Source organism: Engystomops pustulosus, chromosome 4 (genome assembly GCF_040894005.1).
Source record: "Engystomops pustulosus chromosome 4, aEngPut4.maternal, whole genome shotgun sequence".
In the NCBI taxonomy this organism is placed as follows: domain Eukaryota; kingdom Metazoa; phylum Chordata; class Amphibia; order Anura; family Leptodactylidae; genus Engystomops; species Engystomops pustulosus.
In genome coordinates this window covers 11,040,284-11,059,074 of record NC_092414.1, presented here as the reverse complement: position 1 = coordinate 11,059,074, position 18,791 = coordinate 11,040,284, and the positions used below count along the sequence as shown (strand labels likewise).

Genomic DNA, 18,791 nt, shown 5'->3' with positions numbered 1-18,791 from the left:
CGTACACAGGACAAAAATCATCATCAACAAAAAAAAACTTTATATAAATTAATTAAAGGACACAATTTTATATAAAACTTCCAAAACATTTGGGGGAAAATTCCTGTTCACAAGAGCTTACAATCTATAACAAGCCAGGGAGCTATAGCCAAGTATATCAATAGATCAAATAGCAAAAAGGGGCGGAGACATTTAAAAAAAAAAAAACGGTGTGGCAGAACTTCATGGTGGGCGGAGTTTAGCCTCGTTCACAAATCTGTCTCCGTGGTAACAGACTACAAACAAACCCCGTGTAGTCTGGCTTTTAACCCGTGAGTCAACTTTCGCCCTTATCTAGTTTTAACCCCTTTGGTTAGAGTCTTATTTCAAAATCAGTAAAGGAGGCGGGGCCGTGGTACCGACTTAAAGTTTCACAAATACAATGCTTGCTTTTGGACACAGCGCCACTCCTATCCGCAGGTGATGTCTGGTATTGCAGCTATGCCCTATTCACTTCATAAGAGCTGAGCTGCAATACCAGACATCACCTGTAGACCAGGGTGGCGCTATATAGATATATATATGAAAATACCTGAAAATTATGAACTGTAGAGGTGACAACTCCCATCATCCCCCAGGCGCACATATGCATAGGACGGGTCCACGACTCCACTTTATTCATAAGAAAGGCCCCCGACTTGATGGGTCATGGAAGAATCCCGGTAACAGTGGGTCAAACCGAGGCCTGGCGGGCCGGAAGAGTCCCGGATTGAGGGGTCTGCGAGGGGTTATTAAGGAAAGGGGGTCTCTGGCGAATGGGAATATGGGGCGCTGGTCATAGTCGCCCCCGATGATGCCTGGGGGGTAGGGGAATCCGGGTGGGTAGTGCTCCGGGGGGAAGACGCTGGGGGGTAATGGCGGGAAGTCCGGTGCGTAGGGTCTGTCTATCCGGGGATAAGTGTGGATCCTCTGCCGGTACCTCTGCTTATAAAGCTGCAACAGAGACACAGGGCGGGTCTTAAAGGGACGTTACACCAGTGTGTATAGACTCAACGTGTGAGACACGCGGGTACTTACCTCCTTCCAGTCTGTGTGAGCGTCTCTTACGCTGCCATCTGATGATACAAAAGACAAGATTCAACAATATTTAATGAAAAAGCTAAATATTTAACTCCAATCCCTTCCAGAGCTGCATCTAGAATCATACACTATACTCCATTCACTTCTAGAATCATGTGCTGTACTCCAGTCACTTCAGAGCTGCATCTAGTATCATTTGCTATACTCCATTCACTTCCAGAGCTGCATGTAGCATCATAGACTATACTCCATTCACTTCTAGCGCTGCATCCAGAATCATATGTTATACTCCATTCACTTCCAGAGCTGCATCTAAAATAATACACTATACTCCATTCACTTCCAGAGCTGCATCTAGAATGACACATCATATGCTATACTCCATTCACTTCCAGAGCTGCATCTAGAATAATACACTATACTCCATTCACTTCTAGCGCTGAATCCAGAATCATAAGTTATACTCCATTCACTTCCAGAGCTGCATCTAAAATAATACACTATACTCCATTCACTTCCAGAGCTGCATCTAGAATAATACACTATACTCCATTCACTTCCAGAGCTGCATCTAGAATAATACACTATACTCCATTCACTTCCAGAGCTGCATCTAGAATAATACACTATACTCCATTCACTTCCAGAGCTGCATCAAGAATAATACACTATACTCCATTCACTTCCAGAGCTGCATCAAGAATAATACACTATATTCCATTCACTTCCAGAGCTGCATGTAGGATCATACACTATACTCCATTCACTTCTAGAGCTGCTTCTAGAATCATGTGCTGTACTCCAGTCACTTCCAGAGCTGCATCTAGTATCATTTGCTATACTCCATTCACTTCCAGTGCTGCATGTAGCATCATAGACTATACTCCATGCACTTCTAGCGCTGCATACAGAATCATATGTTATACTTCCAGAGCTGCATCTAGAATAATGCACTATACTCCATTCACTTCCAGAGCTGCATGTAGCATCATAGACTATACTCCATTCACTTCTAGCGCTGCATACAGAATCATATGTTATACTTCCAGAGCTGCATCTAGAATAATGCACTATACTCCATTCACTTCCAGAGCTGCATCTAGAATGACACATCATATGCTGTACTCCATTCACTTCCAGAGCTGCATCTAGAATAATGCACTATACTCCATTCACTTCCAGGGCTGCATTCTCTTGGCTCTCAGGTGGTAGGACAGCGCCCCCTTATGCCTCTGAAACTACATGACATCTCCGCTTGCCTTAGTTTCTTACACACATTTCACTTGCCTCATACTCCATTCACACCCCAAGCTGCGTTCTGAATTCAGTTTGCTTCCTATTCTGGCTCAGGCTGCTGACTTGTCACGAGATCTAAATCTCTTGTGACTGCAGCTTTGGCTGTGACTAGAGTATAGACGTAGTCCTCACCTCTGAAATCTCGGGTGTAGAGGAACCTCCACAGGGCGGGGTCTTCCGTGTCCCCCTGGAGGCTTCTACAGGTGGCGCCGAGGGACAAAATGGAGCGGACCCCCAGAAGACGGAAAATCCGCAGCTTTAGCTCTGGGGGCAGGACGACCAATCCGAAGACATCGGGGAGGTCCATCGCTGCGGGGGGAGGGGGAGGGATTAATAACCGCTCTGACCACGCCCCCTCCCGCATCCGGGAGCTTCTTACCTTGTCGTGTAGCCGCCAGGAGCGGGTAGATGAGCTGATCCTTAAAGAGGCGCGAAAACTTCTGTAAGTCCCGGTACACCAAGGACACAGCGCTGTCTGCAACACAGGACACAAAGGCTCAGATACAGGCTCCGCCCTCTCACAGCATGAGTGTCACACACAAGATACAAAGGCTCAGATACAGGCTCCGCCCTCTCACAGCATGAGTGTCACACACAAGATACAAAGGCTCAGATACAGGCTCCGCCCTCTCACAGCATGAGTGTCACACACAAGATACAAAGGCTCAGATACAGGCTCCGCCCTCTCACAGCATGAGTGTCACACACAAGATACAAAGGCTCAGATACAGGCTCCGCCCTCTCACAGCATGAGTGTCACACACAAGATACAAAGGCTCAGATACAGGCTCCGCCCTCTCACAGCATGAGTGTCACACACAAGGTACAAAGGCTCAGATACAGGCTCCGCCCTCTCACAGCATGAGTGTCACACACAAGATACAAAGGCTCAGATACAAATACTAATGCTGTGAGAGGGGGAGGAAGGGGGGAGATCAGGTCACAGTCTCTCTGCCTTAACCTATGTGTGACACTAATGCTGTGAGAGGGGAAGGAGGAGGAGGGATCAGGTCACAGTCTCTCTGCCTTAACCTATGTGTGACACTAATGCTGTGAGAGGGGGAGGGGGGATCAGGTCACAGTCTCCCTGACTTAACCTATGTGTGACACTAATGCTGTGAGAGGGGAAGGAGGGATCAGGTCACAGTCTCCCTGACTTAACCTATGTGTGACACTAATGCTGTGAGAGGGGAAGGAGGGATCAGGTCACAGTCTCCCTGACTTAACCTATGTGTGAGACTAATGCTGTGAGAGGGGAAGGAGGGATCAGGTCACAGTCTCCCTGACTTAACCTATGTGTGAGACTAATGCTGTGAGAGGGGAAGGAGGGATCAGGTCACAGTCTCCCTGACTTAACCTATGTGTGAGACTAATGCTGTGAGAGGGGAAGGAGGGATCAGGTCACAGTCTCCCTGACTTAACCTATGTGTGAGACTAATGCTGTGAGAGGGGAAGGAGGGATCAGGTCACAGTCTCTCGTGTGACACTAATGCTGTGAGAAGGGAAGGAGGGATCAGGTCACAGTCTCTCGTGTGACACTAATGCTGTGAGAAGGGAAGGAGGGATCAGGTCACAGTCTCTCGTGTGACACTAATGCTGTGAGAGGGGAAGGAGGGATCAGGTCACAGTCTCTCGTGTGACACTAATGCTGTGAGAGGGGAAGGAGGGATTATATTACAGTTTATTAGCTATACCTTATGGCTCTATGGGGGGACGCTGTGTTGTTCCCCCAGAATCCACTTACCTTGTGGTGGGTAGGTGACATAGGATTCGGTAGGGAGCTGCAGCCTCTTCACACACTTCAGCTCCCGCCCGAGGGTCAATGTAGCTGCAAAGGAAAGAGAAGACGACTGTAAAGCCCAACGGCCTCCACTCACATCCAAAGCTGCAAGGTTTACACTGAATGTAAACTACATCTCACTGCTGAGGATTTGTTACAATTGTATCTGGTCTGAACACATCGGCAGCACAGATCTCTCCACTGTCCCAGTGCTTCTGTTACAATGTATCAGCGCAGGAAATAGAGAGGAGTCTGTTAAAAAGAAGCAAAAGTTTGTACAGAGATCAATCTCACCATTTACTATCAGGAGTTTACCCATCGGAACCAGGACCAGAACCGCCGAGCTGTCACCACACAGCGGGTGCGAGTACCGGAGCTTATACACCCCCCCAGCGCTGCTCCGCCAGCCCCCCGGCATAGAGGAGGGGGGAGTCCTCACACCCTGCAAGGAGACACACACATTATTATACCCCAGAGCTGCGCTCACTATTCTGCTGCTGGTGCAGTCACTGTGTACATACATGACATTACTTATCCTGTACTGATCCTGAGTTACATCCTGTATTATACTCCAGAGCTGCACTCACTATTCTGCTGCTGGTTCAGTCACTGTGTACATACATGACATTACTTATCCTGTACTGATCCTGAGTTACATCCTGTGTTATACTCCAGAGCTGCACTCACTATTCTGCTGCTGGTGCAGTCACTGTGTACATACATGACGTTACTTATCCTGTACTGATCCTGAGTTACATCCTGTATTATACCCCAGAGCTGCACTCACTATTCTGCTGGCGCAGTCACTGTGTACATACATGACATTACTTATCCTGTACTGATCCTGAGTTACATCCTGTATTATACCCCAGAGCTGCACTCACTATTCTGCTGCTGGTGCAGTCACTGTGTACATACATGACGTTACTTATCCTGTACTGATCCTGAGTTACATCCTGTATTATACCCCAGAGCTGCACTCACTATTCTGCTGCTGGTGCAGTCACTGTGTACATACATGACATTACTTATCCTGTACTGATCCTGAGTTACATCCTGTATTATACCCCAGAGCTGCACTCACTATTCTGCTGCTGGTGCAGTCACTGTGTACATACATGACATTACTTATCCTGTACTGATCCTGAGTTACATCCTGTATTATACTCCAGAGCTGCACTCACTATTCTGCTACTGGTGCAGTCACTGTGTACATACATGACATTACTTATCCTGTACTGCTCCTGAGTTACATCCTGTATTATACTCCAGAGCTGCACTCACTATTCTGCTACTGGTGCAGTCACTGTGTACATACATGACATTACTTATCCTGTACTGATCCTGAGTTACATCCTGTATTATACATCAGAGCTGCATTCACTATTCTGCTGCTGGTGCAGCCACTGTGTACATACATGACATTACTTATCCTGTACTGATCCTGAGTTACATCCTGTATTATACTCCAGAGCTGCACTCACTATTCTGCTGCTGGTGCAGTCACTGTGTACATACATGACATTACTTATCCTGTACTGATCCTGAGTTACATCCTGTATTATACCCCAGAGCTGCACTCACTATTCTGCTGCTGGTGCAGTCACTGTGTACATACATGACATTACTTATCCTGTACTGATCCTGAGTTACATCCTGTATTATACCCCAGAGCTGCACTCACTATTCAGCTGCTGGTGCAGTCACTGTGTACATACATGACATTACTTATCCTGTACTGATCCTGAGTTACATCCTGTATTATACCCCAGAGCTGCACTCACTATTCTGCCTCCTGGTGGCAGCTCTGTGTCACTACACTGGCATTTACCTCCTCTATGTATCCAGTCTCTACCATGAGTAGATGGGTAACAATCACTAGAGCGTCGTTGGCGCTGCTGCAGTCGGAGGAGAGGTAAAGCGCCTCCAGTGAGTGAGGGATCTCCCCGTCGGACGCTTCGCTGCACAGCATAGGCCCCGGGGCGCAGGACACGGCTTCTTCCTCCACCGTCGCCTGGGAAGAGCCTGCTACATCACATCCCCCCGGGGCAGCAGCGCCCCTCTCATCTTCCTGCCTCGTGTAAGTCAGAGCAGCAGATGGCGCTGGCGGCTCCTCATGGGCGGGGACAGGAGGCGGAGTTTCATCTGTCACTACAACAATCAGATCCCCGGATATGATTCCTAAGGACTGCAGGCTGCTCTCATCCTCCAGCAGGGGGTCTCTGCCGTTCAGTGTGATGGAGAAAACTGCATCAGAGCTAAAAGGAGACAGGGAACATGTCTTAAAGGGGCTGCCAGAGGGAGAAGGAGACTGACTGGGAACTTCCTGGGGATTATGTACGTGGTTGTAAGAGGAGGAAATACATTGCTGTGGATCTTAGTAGGGACTGTGAACATAACTGCCAGATGGGGAAGCAGACTGACAGTAGATGTTTCTGGGGATTAGATTCAAGGGCTCGAGAGAAGACCTATGGCTGCCAGATAGGGAAGGAGACTGACTATGAGCTTAAATGAACCGATGGCTTCCAGATGGGGAAGGGGTTTTACTGTTACTGGTTAGTTAAGAGAAAGTGGAGACTAATGACTACACCTATGGCTGCCAAAAGGGAAAACGACTGACTAAGGAGCTAATTGGAGACTGTATTTATGGCTGCCAGAAGGGAAGAAGATAGGCATTGCCGGTAGTAGTAAACAGAACTACTCACAGCTGAGGGTCCGTCACATTTTTATCCAGTCTTGTGAGCAAGAACATCAACCGCTCATCACGCATGAAGGCGGTTTGCTACAATGTATCAGCGCAGGTGACATGTCTCAGTCTTAACAGATGTGACAAACCCTCAGCTGTCAGCGGTGACGACGTACCTGAAGCCCAGTGAGGGGAGGAGGGTCTGGCGCAGTCTCCCCCGCAGGTCCCGCAGCGTCACCTCGTCATCCGTCAGCTCCAGGCGGCCGCTCCTCTTCCCGACTCGGACTCTCAGCTTCATCCTGCGACAAACGGCGTCAGACATCAGACACCGCACCCCGAGGAGAGGGGGGAGGAATATGTTTTACTTTCGCTTTCACTTTCGGCTGCAGACATCAGCCTGTGCACCCCTGCGGGCGACACCTTAACCCTCTGCGACAAATCCGATAATCCGGCGTAAATGGCGACCAATTTTGACGATCGTTGATCCGTTTTTACTGGTCAGGACAATTACGGCAAAGCAGAGATTAAAAAAATCCAGAATCCTTGATAAAATTTTGTAAAATTTATAACCAGGGTAATAATTGGATTATCGAAATTGGCGCCACCGGGTGGTAACGCCCCCTATAGACCGCCGTGGAGTCACATGACTGTTATGGGGGGTATTGGGGACCGGGAATCAGCACAAGCAGCGGAGATGACTATATAACTAAGAAAAGATAGAAAGAAGAGAACTAAAAAAAAAAGTGCAAGCTCTGGGGACAAGCCCTAAATATAAGCAGAATAGAAACTTCCGGGTCGTACCAACCTCCTCCAGCAGGGGGGGACAGAGAGCCGCAACTTCTCGTTCTTCTCCGGCGCACACAACAGACCGATTCCCTTCCTCAACTTCCTCAACGACTGACTAGAAAACGTGATGACGTCACCGTCACATGACCCACTGGAAGATGCGCACGTGACCGTACCGCTCCGGCGGCCATGTTTGACAGTGGGGCGGAAGCCCTCACACATAACAGAGTAAGATGCAGGAAGTGACGTCATCGGCCTCCGCCCGCGGCCATCTTGAAGTGTGGCGGAAGAGATTCTAAATCCCTTCCGTGATGTGAGGGACTGGAAGTCAGGATTGTGCGGAAGTGACGTCAGGAGCGCTTCCGCTTCCGTTGCCGGTTGGCAGTGTGTGTGCGAGGAGCTGTCACCATGAGCCGCAGCTACAATGACGAGTTACAGTATCTGGACAAGATCCACAAGAACTGCTGGAGGATCCGCAAGGGATTCGTCCCCAATATGCAGGTTCTTATACACATAACGGACTACAACTCCCAACAGGCTGCATGACTGTGACGTAGTAACTGCGTGTTATCTACTCAGCTGTATAGAAACCTGAACAGTTATGTCTTCTTATCTGTAGGCGGCGCCAGTATAATCTATAGTGTAATAATATAACATGTCCTGCAGGGGCGCTGTGACTGCACCAGCAGCAGAATAGTGAGTGCAGCTCTGGGGTATAATACAGGATGTAACTCAGGATCAGTACAGGATAAGTAATGTCATGTTTGTACACAGTGACTGCACCAGCAGCAGAATAGTGAGTGCAGCTCTGGTGTATAATACAGGATGTAACTCAGGATCAGTACAGGATAAGTAATGTCATGTATGTACACAGTGACTGCACCAGCAGCAGAATAGTGAGTGCAGCTCTGGAGTATAATACAGGATGTAACTCAGGATCAGTACAGGATAAGTAATGTCATGTATGTACACAGTGACTGCACCAGCAGCAGAATAGTGAGTGCAGCTCTGGGGTATAATACAGGATGTAACTCAGGATCAGTACAGGATAAGTAATGTCATGTATGTACACAGTGACTGCACCAGCAGCAGAATAGTGAGTGCAGCTCTGGGGTATAATACAGGATGTAACTCAGGATCAGTACAGGATAAGTAATGTCATGTATGTACACAGTGACTGCACCAGCAGCAGAATAGTGAGTGCAGCTCTGGGATATAATACAGGATGTAACTCAGGATCAGTACAGGATAAGTAATGTCATGTATGTACACAGTGACTGCACCAGCAGCAGAATAGTGAGTGCAGCTCTGGGGTATAATACAGGATGTAACTCAGGATCAGTACAGGATAAGTAATGTCATGTATGTACACAGTGACTGCACCAGCAGCAGAATAGTGAGTGCAGCTCTGGGGTATAATACAGGATGTAACTCAGGATCAGTACAGGATAAGTAATGTCATGTATGTACACAGTGACTGCACCAGCAGCAGAATAGTGAGTGCAGCTCTGGGGTATAATACAGGATGTAACTCAGGATCAGTACAGGATAAGTAATGTCATGTATGTACATAGTGACTGCACCAGCAGCAGAATAGTGAGTGCAGCTCTGGAGTATAATACAGGATGTAACTCGGGCTCAGTACAGGATAAGTAATGTCATGTATGTACACAGTGACTGCACCAGCAGCAGAATAGTGAGTGCAGCTCTGGAGTATAATACAGGATGTAACTCAGGATCAGTACAGGATAAGTAATGTCATGTATGTACACAGTGACTGCACCAGCAGCAGAATAGTGAGTGCAGCTCTGGAGTATAATACAGGATGTAACTCAGGATCAGTACAGGATAAGTAATGTCATGTATGTACACAGTGACTGCACCAGCAGCAGAATAGTGAGTGCAGCTCTGGAGTATAATACAGGATGTAACTCAGGATCAGTACAGGATAAGTAATGTCATGTATGTACACAGTGACTGCACCAGCAGCAGAATAGTGAGTGCAGCTCTGGGGTATAATACAGGATGTAACTCAGGATCAGTACAGGATAAGTAATGTCATGTATGTACACAGTGACTGCACCAGCAGCAGAATAGTGAGTGCAGCTCTGGAGTATAATACAGGATGTAACTCCGGATCAGTACAGGATAAGTAATGTCATGTATGTACACAGTGACTGCACCAGCAGCAGAATAGTGAGTGCAGCTCTGGGGTATAATACAGGATGTAACTCAGGATCAGTACAGGATAAGTAATGTCATGTATGTACACAGTGACTGCACCAGCAGCAGAATAGTGAGTGCAGCTCTGGGGTATAATACAGGATGTAACTCAGGATCAGTACAGGATAAGTAATGTCATGTATGTACACAGTGACTGCACCAGCAGCAGAATAGTGAGTGCAGCTCTGGAGTATAATACAGGATGTAACTCAGGATCAGTACAGGATAAGTAATGTCATGTATGTACACAGCAGAGTAGTGAGTGCAGCTCTGGAGGTAATCCCCCTCTTGTCTCCTAGGTGGAGGGCGTGTTCTATGTGAATGACCCCCTGGAGAAGTTGATGTTTGAGGAGTTGAGGAACGCGTGTCGTGGTGGAGGTATGTAGGACATTATAGATGTAGCAGAGCTGTGATGTCAGGCTGTAGGTTGCACTAGGTGTTCCTGTAGAGGTGACATATTGGGCTAATGCTTTGTGTTTCCTCTCCAGCGGCCGGAGGTTTCCTTCCAGCCATGAAGCAGATCGGTAACGTGGCGGCTCTGCCAGGGATCGTCCATGTAAGAGCGGTGATACCTCACGGGTGGGGAGGGGAGTGGTGATGCCTCACTGGGGGGGGGGGTGATAAATGGGGACTGACAGGGGGGAGCTGTGACATTAACAGTCACTGACAGGCAGCGGAGATCTTGCTGGAGGAAGAGCTATCACTTATCATTGCTGATTACTCCTCTCCTAGAGATCCATCGGTCTCCCGGACGTGCACTCTGGCTACGGCTTTGCTATCGGGAACATGGCCGCCTTCGATATGGATAACCCTGACGCGGTGGTGTCTCCAGGTAACACTCGCCCTCAGAGTCACATGCAGAGGCTCCGGGGTGTCTACAAGATCTGCTCAGCTGTAGTTCCTTCCCTTAACCTGCAGGTGGCGTCGGATTTGACATCAACTGTGGCGTCCGCCTGCTGCGCACCAACATGGACGAGGGGGACGTGCAGCCGGTGAAGGAGCAGCTCGCGCAGTCCATGTTTGACCACATTCCCGTCGGAGTCGGATCAAAGGGGGTGATCCCCATGAGCTCCAAGTGAGTTGTAAAGCGCAGGGAACCAGTCAGCAGCTGTGACCGCCAGATTGCAGCCAGGGATCTGTAATCATCCCTAACACGGCTGTGCTCTGTGCTCTCTGCAGCCAGTGTTATGTATTGTCCCTGGAGAGATGTGTAATCACACCTCACACTGCTGTGCTCTGTGCTCTCTGCAGCCAGTGTTATTTACTGTCCCTGGAGAGATGTGTAATCAGACCTCACACTGCTGTGCTCTGTGTTCTCTGCAGCCACTGTTATGTATTGTCCCTGGAGAGATGTGTAATCAGACCTCACACTGCTGTGCTCTGTGCTCTCTGCAGCCAGTGTTATGTATTGTCCCTGGAGAGATGTGTAATCACCCCTCACACTGCTGTGCTCTGTGCTCTCTACAGCCAGTGTTATGTATTGTCCCTGGAGAGATGTGTAATCAGACCTCACACTGCTGTGCTCTCTGCAGCCAGTGTTATGTATTGTCCCTGGAGAGATGTGTAATCACACCTCACACTGCTGTGCTCTGTGCTCTCTGCAGCCAGTGTTATGTATTGTCCCTGGAGAGATGTGTAATCACACCTCACACTGCTGTGCTCTGTGCTCTCTGCAGCCAGTGCTATGTATTGTCCCTGGAGAGATGTGTAATCAGACCTCACACTGCTGTGCTCTGTGCTCTCTGCAGCCAGTGTTATGTATTGTCCCTGGAGAGATGTGTAATCAGACCTCACACTGCTGTGCTCTGTGCTCTCTGCAGCCAGTGTTATGTATTGTCCCTGGAGAGATGTGTAATCAGACCTCACACTGCTGTGCTCTGTGCTCTCTGCAGCCAGTGTTATGTACTGTCCCTGGAGAGATGTGTAATCAGACCTCACACTGCTGTGTTCTGTGCTCTCTGCAGCCAGTGTTATGTATTGTCCCTGGAGAGATGTGTAATCAGACCTTTGTGTATGTTATTAGTAGCAGCAGGACTGTGATATGTGGATGTATATTGCAGGATTGTACTGGGGGCGTGTCCTCACACTGCTGTGCTCTGTGTATCAGTCTTCTAATCTATACGTCCTCCTCATTTAGGGACTTGGAGGAAGCCCTGGAGATGGGGGTGGACTGGTCGCTCCGGGAGGGCTATGCTTGGGCAGAAGACAAGGAGCACTGCGAGGAGTACGGGCGGATGCTGCAGGCCGACCCCAGCAAGGTGTCCTCCAAGGCCAAGAAGCGGGGGCTGCCGCAGGTACACCCCTCCTCTCACTCTGCTATTGGTGCAGTCCACATGTGTTAAACCTTGGACTGTTCCAAATTCACATCCAGCCCGGGGGTCACCTGCTTCACTCACATCTAAAGCTGTGTTACCCGTTCTGGTTGCAGCTTTGGATGTGACTGGAGCATGATTCATAAATCGTCCGCTTTCCCTCTGCAGCTCGGCACCCTGGGTGCGGGGAACCACTACGCCGAGATCCAGGTGGTGGACGAGATTTACGACGAATACGCGGCCAAGAAGATGGGCATCGACCACAAGGGGCAGGTGTGCGTGATGATCCACAGCGGCAGCCGGGGCCTGGGCCACCAGGTGGCGACAGGTAGCTACAGCCGCCCTGCGAGCTATTGCTCCCAGTTATCAGCCGCTTACGCTTCTCCTTCCTTGCAGACGCTCTGGTGGCCATGGAGAAAGCCATGAAGAGGGATAAGATCACGGTGAACGACCGGCAGCTAGCCTGCGCCAGGATCTCCTCCCCCGAGGGCCAGGACTACCTGAAGGGCATGGCCGCCGCCGGGAACTACGCCTGGGTCAACCGCTCCTCCATGACCTTCCTCACCAGACAGGTAGGCAGGGCTAGAGAGCGGGGCGGAGGGGCTTAGTAATCCGGTCCGGCCGCTCACATCCCGATCCCGCAGGCCTTCGCCAAAGTCTTCAACACGACCCCGGACGACCTGGACATGCACGTCATCTACGACGTGTCCCACAACATCGCCAAGGTGGAGCAGCACGTGGTGGACGGCAAGGAGAAGACCCTGCTGGTCCACAGGAAGGGGTCCACACGCGCCTTCCCCCCTCATCACCCACTCATCGCTGTGGACTACCAGGTGAGCCAGGGGGTCATGTGACCCAATATGACCGATCAGTGACCTCCATAGCACGTGACCCACTATGACCGGCCAGTGACCTCTCCAAAGCATGTGACCCACTATGACCGATCAGTGACCTCTCCAAAGCATGTGACCCAATATGACCGGTCAGTGACCTCTCCAAAGCATGTGACCCACTATGACCGGTCAGTGACCTCTCCAAAGCATGTGACCCAATATGACCAATCACTGACCTCTCCATAGCATGTGACCCACTATGACCGGCCAGTGACTTCTCCAAAGCATGTGACCCAATATGACCGGCCAGTGACCTCTCCAAAGCATGTGACCCACTATGACCGGCCAGTGACCTCTCCAAAGCATGTGACCCACTTTGACCAGTCAGTGACCTCTCCAAAACATGTGACCCAATATGACCGGTCAGTGACTTCTCCAAAGCATGTGACCCACTATGACCGGCCAGTGACCTCTCCAAAGTATGTGACCCTCTATGACCAGTCAGTGACCTCTCCAAAACATGTGACCCAATATGACCGGTCAGTGACCTCTCCAAAGCATGTGACCCACTATGACCGATCAGTGACCTCTCCAAAGCATGTGACCCTCTATGACCGGTCAGTGACCTCTCCAAAGCATGTGACCCACTATGACCGGTCAGTGACCTCTCCAAAGCATGTGACCCACTATGACCGGTCAGTGACCTCTCCAAAGCATGTGACCCACTATGACTGGTCAGTGACCTCTCCAAAGCACGTGACCCACTATGACTGGTCAGTGACCTCTCCAAAGCACGTGACCCACTATGACCGGTCAGTGACCTCTCCAAAGCACGTGACCCACTATGACCGGTCAATGACCTCTCCAAAGCACGTGACCCACTATGACCGGTCAGTGACCTCTCCAAAGCACGTGACCCACTATGACCGGTCAGTGACCTCTCCAAAGCATGTGACCCACTATGACCGGTCAGTGACCTCTCCAAAGCATGTGACCCACTATGACTGGTCAGTGACCTCTCCAAAGCACGTGACCCACTATGACTGGTCAGTGACCTCTCCAAAGCATGTGACCCACTATGACCGGTCAGTGACCTCTCCAAAGCACGTGACCCACTATGACCGGTCATTGACCTCTCCAAAGCACGTGACCCACTATGACCGGTCAGTGACCTCTCCAAAGCACGTGACCCACTATGACCGGTCAGTGACCTCTTCAAAACACGTGACCCACTATGACCGGTCAGTGACCTCTCCAAAGCATGTGACCCACTATGACCGGTCAGTGACCTCTCCAAAACACGTGACCCACTATGACCGGTCAGTGACCTCTCCAAAACATGTGACCCCCTATGACCGGTCAGTGACCTCTCCAAAACATGTGACCCCCTATGACCGGTCAGTGACCTCTCCAAAGCACGTGACCCAATATGACCGGTCAGTGACCTCTCCATAGCACGTGACCCACTATGACCGGTCAGTGACCTCTCCATAGCACGTGACCCACTATGACCGGTCAGTGACCTCTCCAAAGCACGTGACCCACTATGACCGGTCAGTGACCTCTCCATAGCACGTGACCCACTATGACCGGTCAGTGACCTCTCCAAAGCACGTGACCCACTATGACCGGTCAGTGACCTCTCCATAGCACGTGTCCCACTATGACCGGTCAGTGACCTCTCCAAAGCATGTGACCCACTATGACAGGTCAGTGACCTCTCCAAAGCACGTGACCCACTATGACCGGTCAGTGACCTCTCCAAAGCATGTGACCCACTATGACCGGTCAGTGACCTCTCCAAAACATGTGACCCTCTATGACCGGTCATTGACCTCAGGATTCCTGGAAACCCCCTTTAAGTGCTGATGACTCCGTACAATTCGGGGTCAGACCTGGGGGTTACCCACGCTAAGGACCGCCCCTCTATTACTCATAACCTACTGCTACTTGTCACTCCACCTGAAGCTTAAAGGTGTTATTCCAGTAACCTGAAAGGGATCCTGTCGCCACATTTTACCTCCTTTAACTCCCAGCCCCCTCGGGTAGGGGATGAAATGTCCTTTCTGGAATTCCCTTTCGTGTGAAATATCACCCGTTTACCTGTCAAAAATCTCCTACAAAGTCAGAGAAGAGTCATATTTATCTGAGATGAGTCAAGCTTGGAGGCTGCATTGGAAGTGCTCTTCTGGCAGTCCCAACAGTAATGCCCTGATGCTACATGTCATGTTGTGACCGCCCCTTTAAGGCGAGGACTATACCCTGTGCTCTCCCCCTGCAGCTGACCGGGCAGCCGGTCCTGATTGGCGGCACCATGGGCACCTGCAGCTACGTCCTGACCGGCACCGAGCAAGGAATGACCGAGACGTTTGGGACCACCTGTCACGGAGCGGTGAGTAGCATCTCATGGCCCCCCCATGGGGAGAAGAAGGGGGGACCCCGACCTCCCTGACCTCCTGGTTCTGTCCCGCAGGGTCGGGCGCTGTCCAGAGCCAAATCCAGACGCAACCTGGACTTCCAAGACGTCCTGGATAAACTGGCGGACATGGGCATAGCCATCCGGGTGGCCTCCCCCAAACTGGTCATGGAAGAGGTGAGTGGTCTCCAGCCTGTGGCTCTCTGCTACAGACAGTCACACAGGGAAACCCATGGGCAGGCGGGGACTGTGCAAATTGCAGCCAGTGTTATTTATTGCCCCTGGAGAGATGTGTAATCAGACCTTTGTGTGTGTGTTTGTATGTGTGTGTGTGTGTGTAGTAGCAGCAGGACTGTGAGTCATGGATTCATATTCCAGGATTGCAGTGGGGGCGTGTCCTCACACTGCTGTGCTCACTGCTACTTGCATTGAATTACTTCCCATTCAGAAGCTTTCACTCTAAGGGGATGGCTTGTGTTGAGTAGTTCAGAGCACAGCAGTGTGAGGACACGCCCCCAGTACAATCCTGGAATATAAATGCATATTTCACAGTCCTGCTGCTACTAACTGCTTCTCTGTGTACACTGGATAACTACCCTCGTGTCTCCCCCTCAGGCTCCTGAATCCTACAAGAACGTCACGGATGTGGTGAACACGTGTCACGACGCCGGGATCAGCAAGAAAGCCATCAAGCTCCGCCCCATAGCCGTCATCAAGGGCTGAGGAGGCGGAGCCACAGACTGGACCCCCATATACCGATATACGGATCATCCGCCACATGCAGGCTAAACATTTTGGATTCCCCTTTAATTTAACCCCTTTTATTTCTAGCATCATGTATGGACCCGGCCCAGCGGTCAGCGGCCTGGATAGGGCTAACATGTTGCTGACTTGTGGATCTCTGCTTGCTGTCACTGAATGGAAGGAGACTGATAAAGTTATTACGATGTAACTGGTCACGTTGAGCTCAGCTGCTGGATGACGAGGAAGGGGCTTCCATTCACTGATGGCAAGCAGAGATCCTTTGCTAGAAAGTTGCAGACCTGTTATTATATGGTCATTAAAGGGAACCTGTCAGCAGGTCTGACCATGCAGGCTGCAGCCGTTATAAATTGTCCTGGAGGATGTGAATGTTTCCTCACACTGCTGTGCTCTGTACTGTCAGCAGCCAGTGTTAATATAAATTATATCTCCAGGGATAATATATAATCAGACCTACTTGTATGTTTTTAGTAGCTGCAGGACTGTGATATATGGATTTATATTCCAGGATTGGACTAGGGGCGTTTCCTCACACTGCTGTGCTCTGTGTTGAGCTACTTTGCAGCTTCTCCTCCTGGTTGGATAATGTTACTGCTATTTATAGCATAAATGAGGAGTCTAGGAACAGCTCAGTGCAAAGATCTAAGAGCACAACAGTGTGAGGACACGCCCCCAGTACAATCCTGGAATATACATCCATATATCACAGTCCTGCTTCTACTATCAACACACCCCGAGTATAATGCTGGATAATTTCTGATATTCTATGGCGATGTAGCCTCCTATATTACCCATAATGCCTCTTTTATTATAATCGGTAGTCGTGTATAGATGACTTCTGGGGGCGGAGACTCCTGGACATCACCAAACGTTGTACCTTCTCCGCTTGGATGATTATTTCTTATCCGTATCATAATGGTTTACAATTTTCTTGCAGTGTCCTCTCCCTTTAAGGTATGCAGCAGCTATGCAGACCAATGCGTCACCATGGTTACAGACTACAGACACATCCTGTGTAGTCTGATCGCTGTGCCCTTCTTTATGGTGCCTGTAGGTTATCAAGAGAAGGGGTTGGAGTGACATGTGACAGCGGTGTCTGACTACACAGAGTTTGTAGTCTGTTACCATGGATGCACAGAACCTTTTTTTTACATTTTTTTTTCTTAGTCATAATATTAGTTGTTGCCTTCCCTTAGTTGTTATCTGTCCCTGCCTCTCCACAACTTGTTGGAACTTGTCACAATGACTTCAATGGACAAGGTCCTTCATAGCAGATGTTCCATATATGGAACGAAAGACACGAGTGTCTATGAACCTGATTTTTTTTTTTCTTCTAAGCAGGCCCGCCCCTTTAAATATTGGTACAGGTAGAGGACCGCAGTTGGGGGAGGAGGGGCGGAGTCTCTGCAGATGGTTTCCCCTTTGCCTGTGATGTAATCCTGAGACGCATCAGGATCTTGTACAGTTTCCTACCCCAATTGCTGCAGTGATTTTTGTTTAAAGGGGATGTTTTTGTGCCAATAAAAATGCACCACGTGCAAAAAAATTAGTGTTTTTCGTTATGACCGCTGCAAAAATCAGACAAAAAAAATGCATTAATCTGAAGTCCATAATGTAACATGATAATATTCTGCCTGTAGTCACCACTAGGGGGAGCTCCAGAGCTTTATGTATACTACTGCTCCTTTCAGCTCTGAGTGACAGCAGTAATATCCAATGATAATGGATAGATACAGCTGTTACTCGGAGCAGTGAAGAGAAGCTGTGGAGGAGCCCATTGCAGAGTGCTCATAGCACAGCAGTGTGAGGACACGCCCCCAATACTCCAGCTATAATCCAACTGTTTTCTTTATGATTGTTATTTCTAGTGCAATGAGGTTACACAGAACCAGGAAAAGCTGGGTTTTTACACACTAATAATCTCTGTTTCTATGGGCCGTGGGTAAGAGCGAGGAGTAGAACCATGAGATATATTGTCGGCACACGACCCCTCATCCTCCAGGGGAGGTCTCCGAGACTCCAGCTCTAGGATCCCTTGAAGACGTAGAGTCTCCACTTTGCTCAGCCGTCTCTCCCCAGATCCGGGGGCTGGTGTCGTCAGAGTCGGGTGTAGCCCTCATGGTCTCTCCTTCTCGTACCTCATCTGGATGAAGGCCGGCTCCTTGGAGTGGTCACAGAGACCCAAGTGGCTTCGGAGCGGCAAGTAGGACAAATGAACGTAGTATGGACTGTCCCAGAACAAGTCCCAGAGGAAGGAGACCCCCGTAGTGACGGCTCGTTGTGGTCTACATTGTTACCCCATGGTGTGGTCATTGAATGGAATGAGGTTCTGTTGAAGAACATGTCCTGCTCACTGCTGTTCATGATGGCAGTGATCAATAAGATCTTCAGAGGAGAGAGGACAACCTTGTAGAGGGGAGGGATCACCTATGGGGTCAATGTAAGGAGAGGAGCTCATACAGTGGAGAACATCTGTACATCTACACGGTGTGAGGAACCAAGTAGACAACACCTCCGGCCCATCTTCAGAACTTTTTCTTCAGCTTACGTTCTGTCTCTGACAACTAAGTGCACAACTTCTCTTTCATGATCTTCACATTGGGATCTGTAGGTGTAGGTCCTGTGTTGGTCAACTTTT

General features: G+C 49.6%; 2 protein-coding genes across 2 annotated transcripts; one reads left to right on the top strand and one right to left on the bottom strand.

Annotated features, from left to right (window-relative positions):
- Window positions 1-38: 38 nt before the first annotated feature.
- FBXO7 (F-box protein 7) lies at window positions 39-7,814 on the bottom strand. Its single transcript, XM_072145127.1, has 9 exons — window positions 7,627-7,814; window positions 6,998-7,120; window positions 5,967-6,393; window positions 4,430-4,577; window positions 4,100-4,183; window positions 2,735-2,830; window positions 2,488-2,664; window positions 1,057-1,094; window positions 39-972 (listed from the first exon to the last, which is right to left on the bottom strand). The coding sequence occupies exons 2-9, from the start codon at window positions 7,117-7,119 to the stop codon at window positions 658-660; spliced, it is 1,407 nt and encodes a 468-aa protein (XP_072001228.1). The 5' UTR covers window position 7,120; window positions 7,627-7,814; the 3' UTR covers window positions 39-657.
- Window positions 7,815-7,921: 107 nt separating this feature from the next.
- RTCB (RNA 2',3'-cyclic phosphate and 5'-OH ligase) lies at window positions 7,922-17,688 on the top strand. Its single transcript, XM_072145128.1, has 12 exons — window positions 7,922-8,108; window positions 10,130-10,208; window positions 10,319-10,386; window positions 10,563-10,662; window positions 10,749-10,905; window positions 11,968-12,124; window positions 12,311-12,470; window positions 12,539-12,714; window positions 12,787-12,975; window positions 15,257-15,367; window positions 15,449-15,568; window positions 16,007-17,688. Exons 1-12 carry the CDS (start codon window positions 8,016-8,018, stop codon window positions 16,112-16,114), a joined length of 1,518 nt encoding a protein of 505 aa, XP_072001229.1. The 5' UTR covers window positions 7,922-8,015; the 3' UTR covers window positions 16,115-17,688.
- Window positions 17,689-18,791: the final 1,103 nt, after the last annotated feature.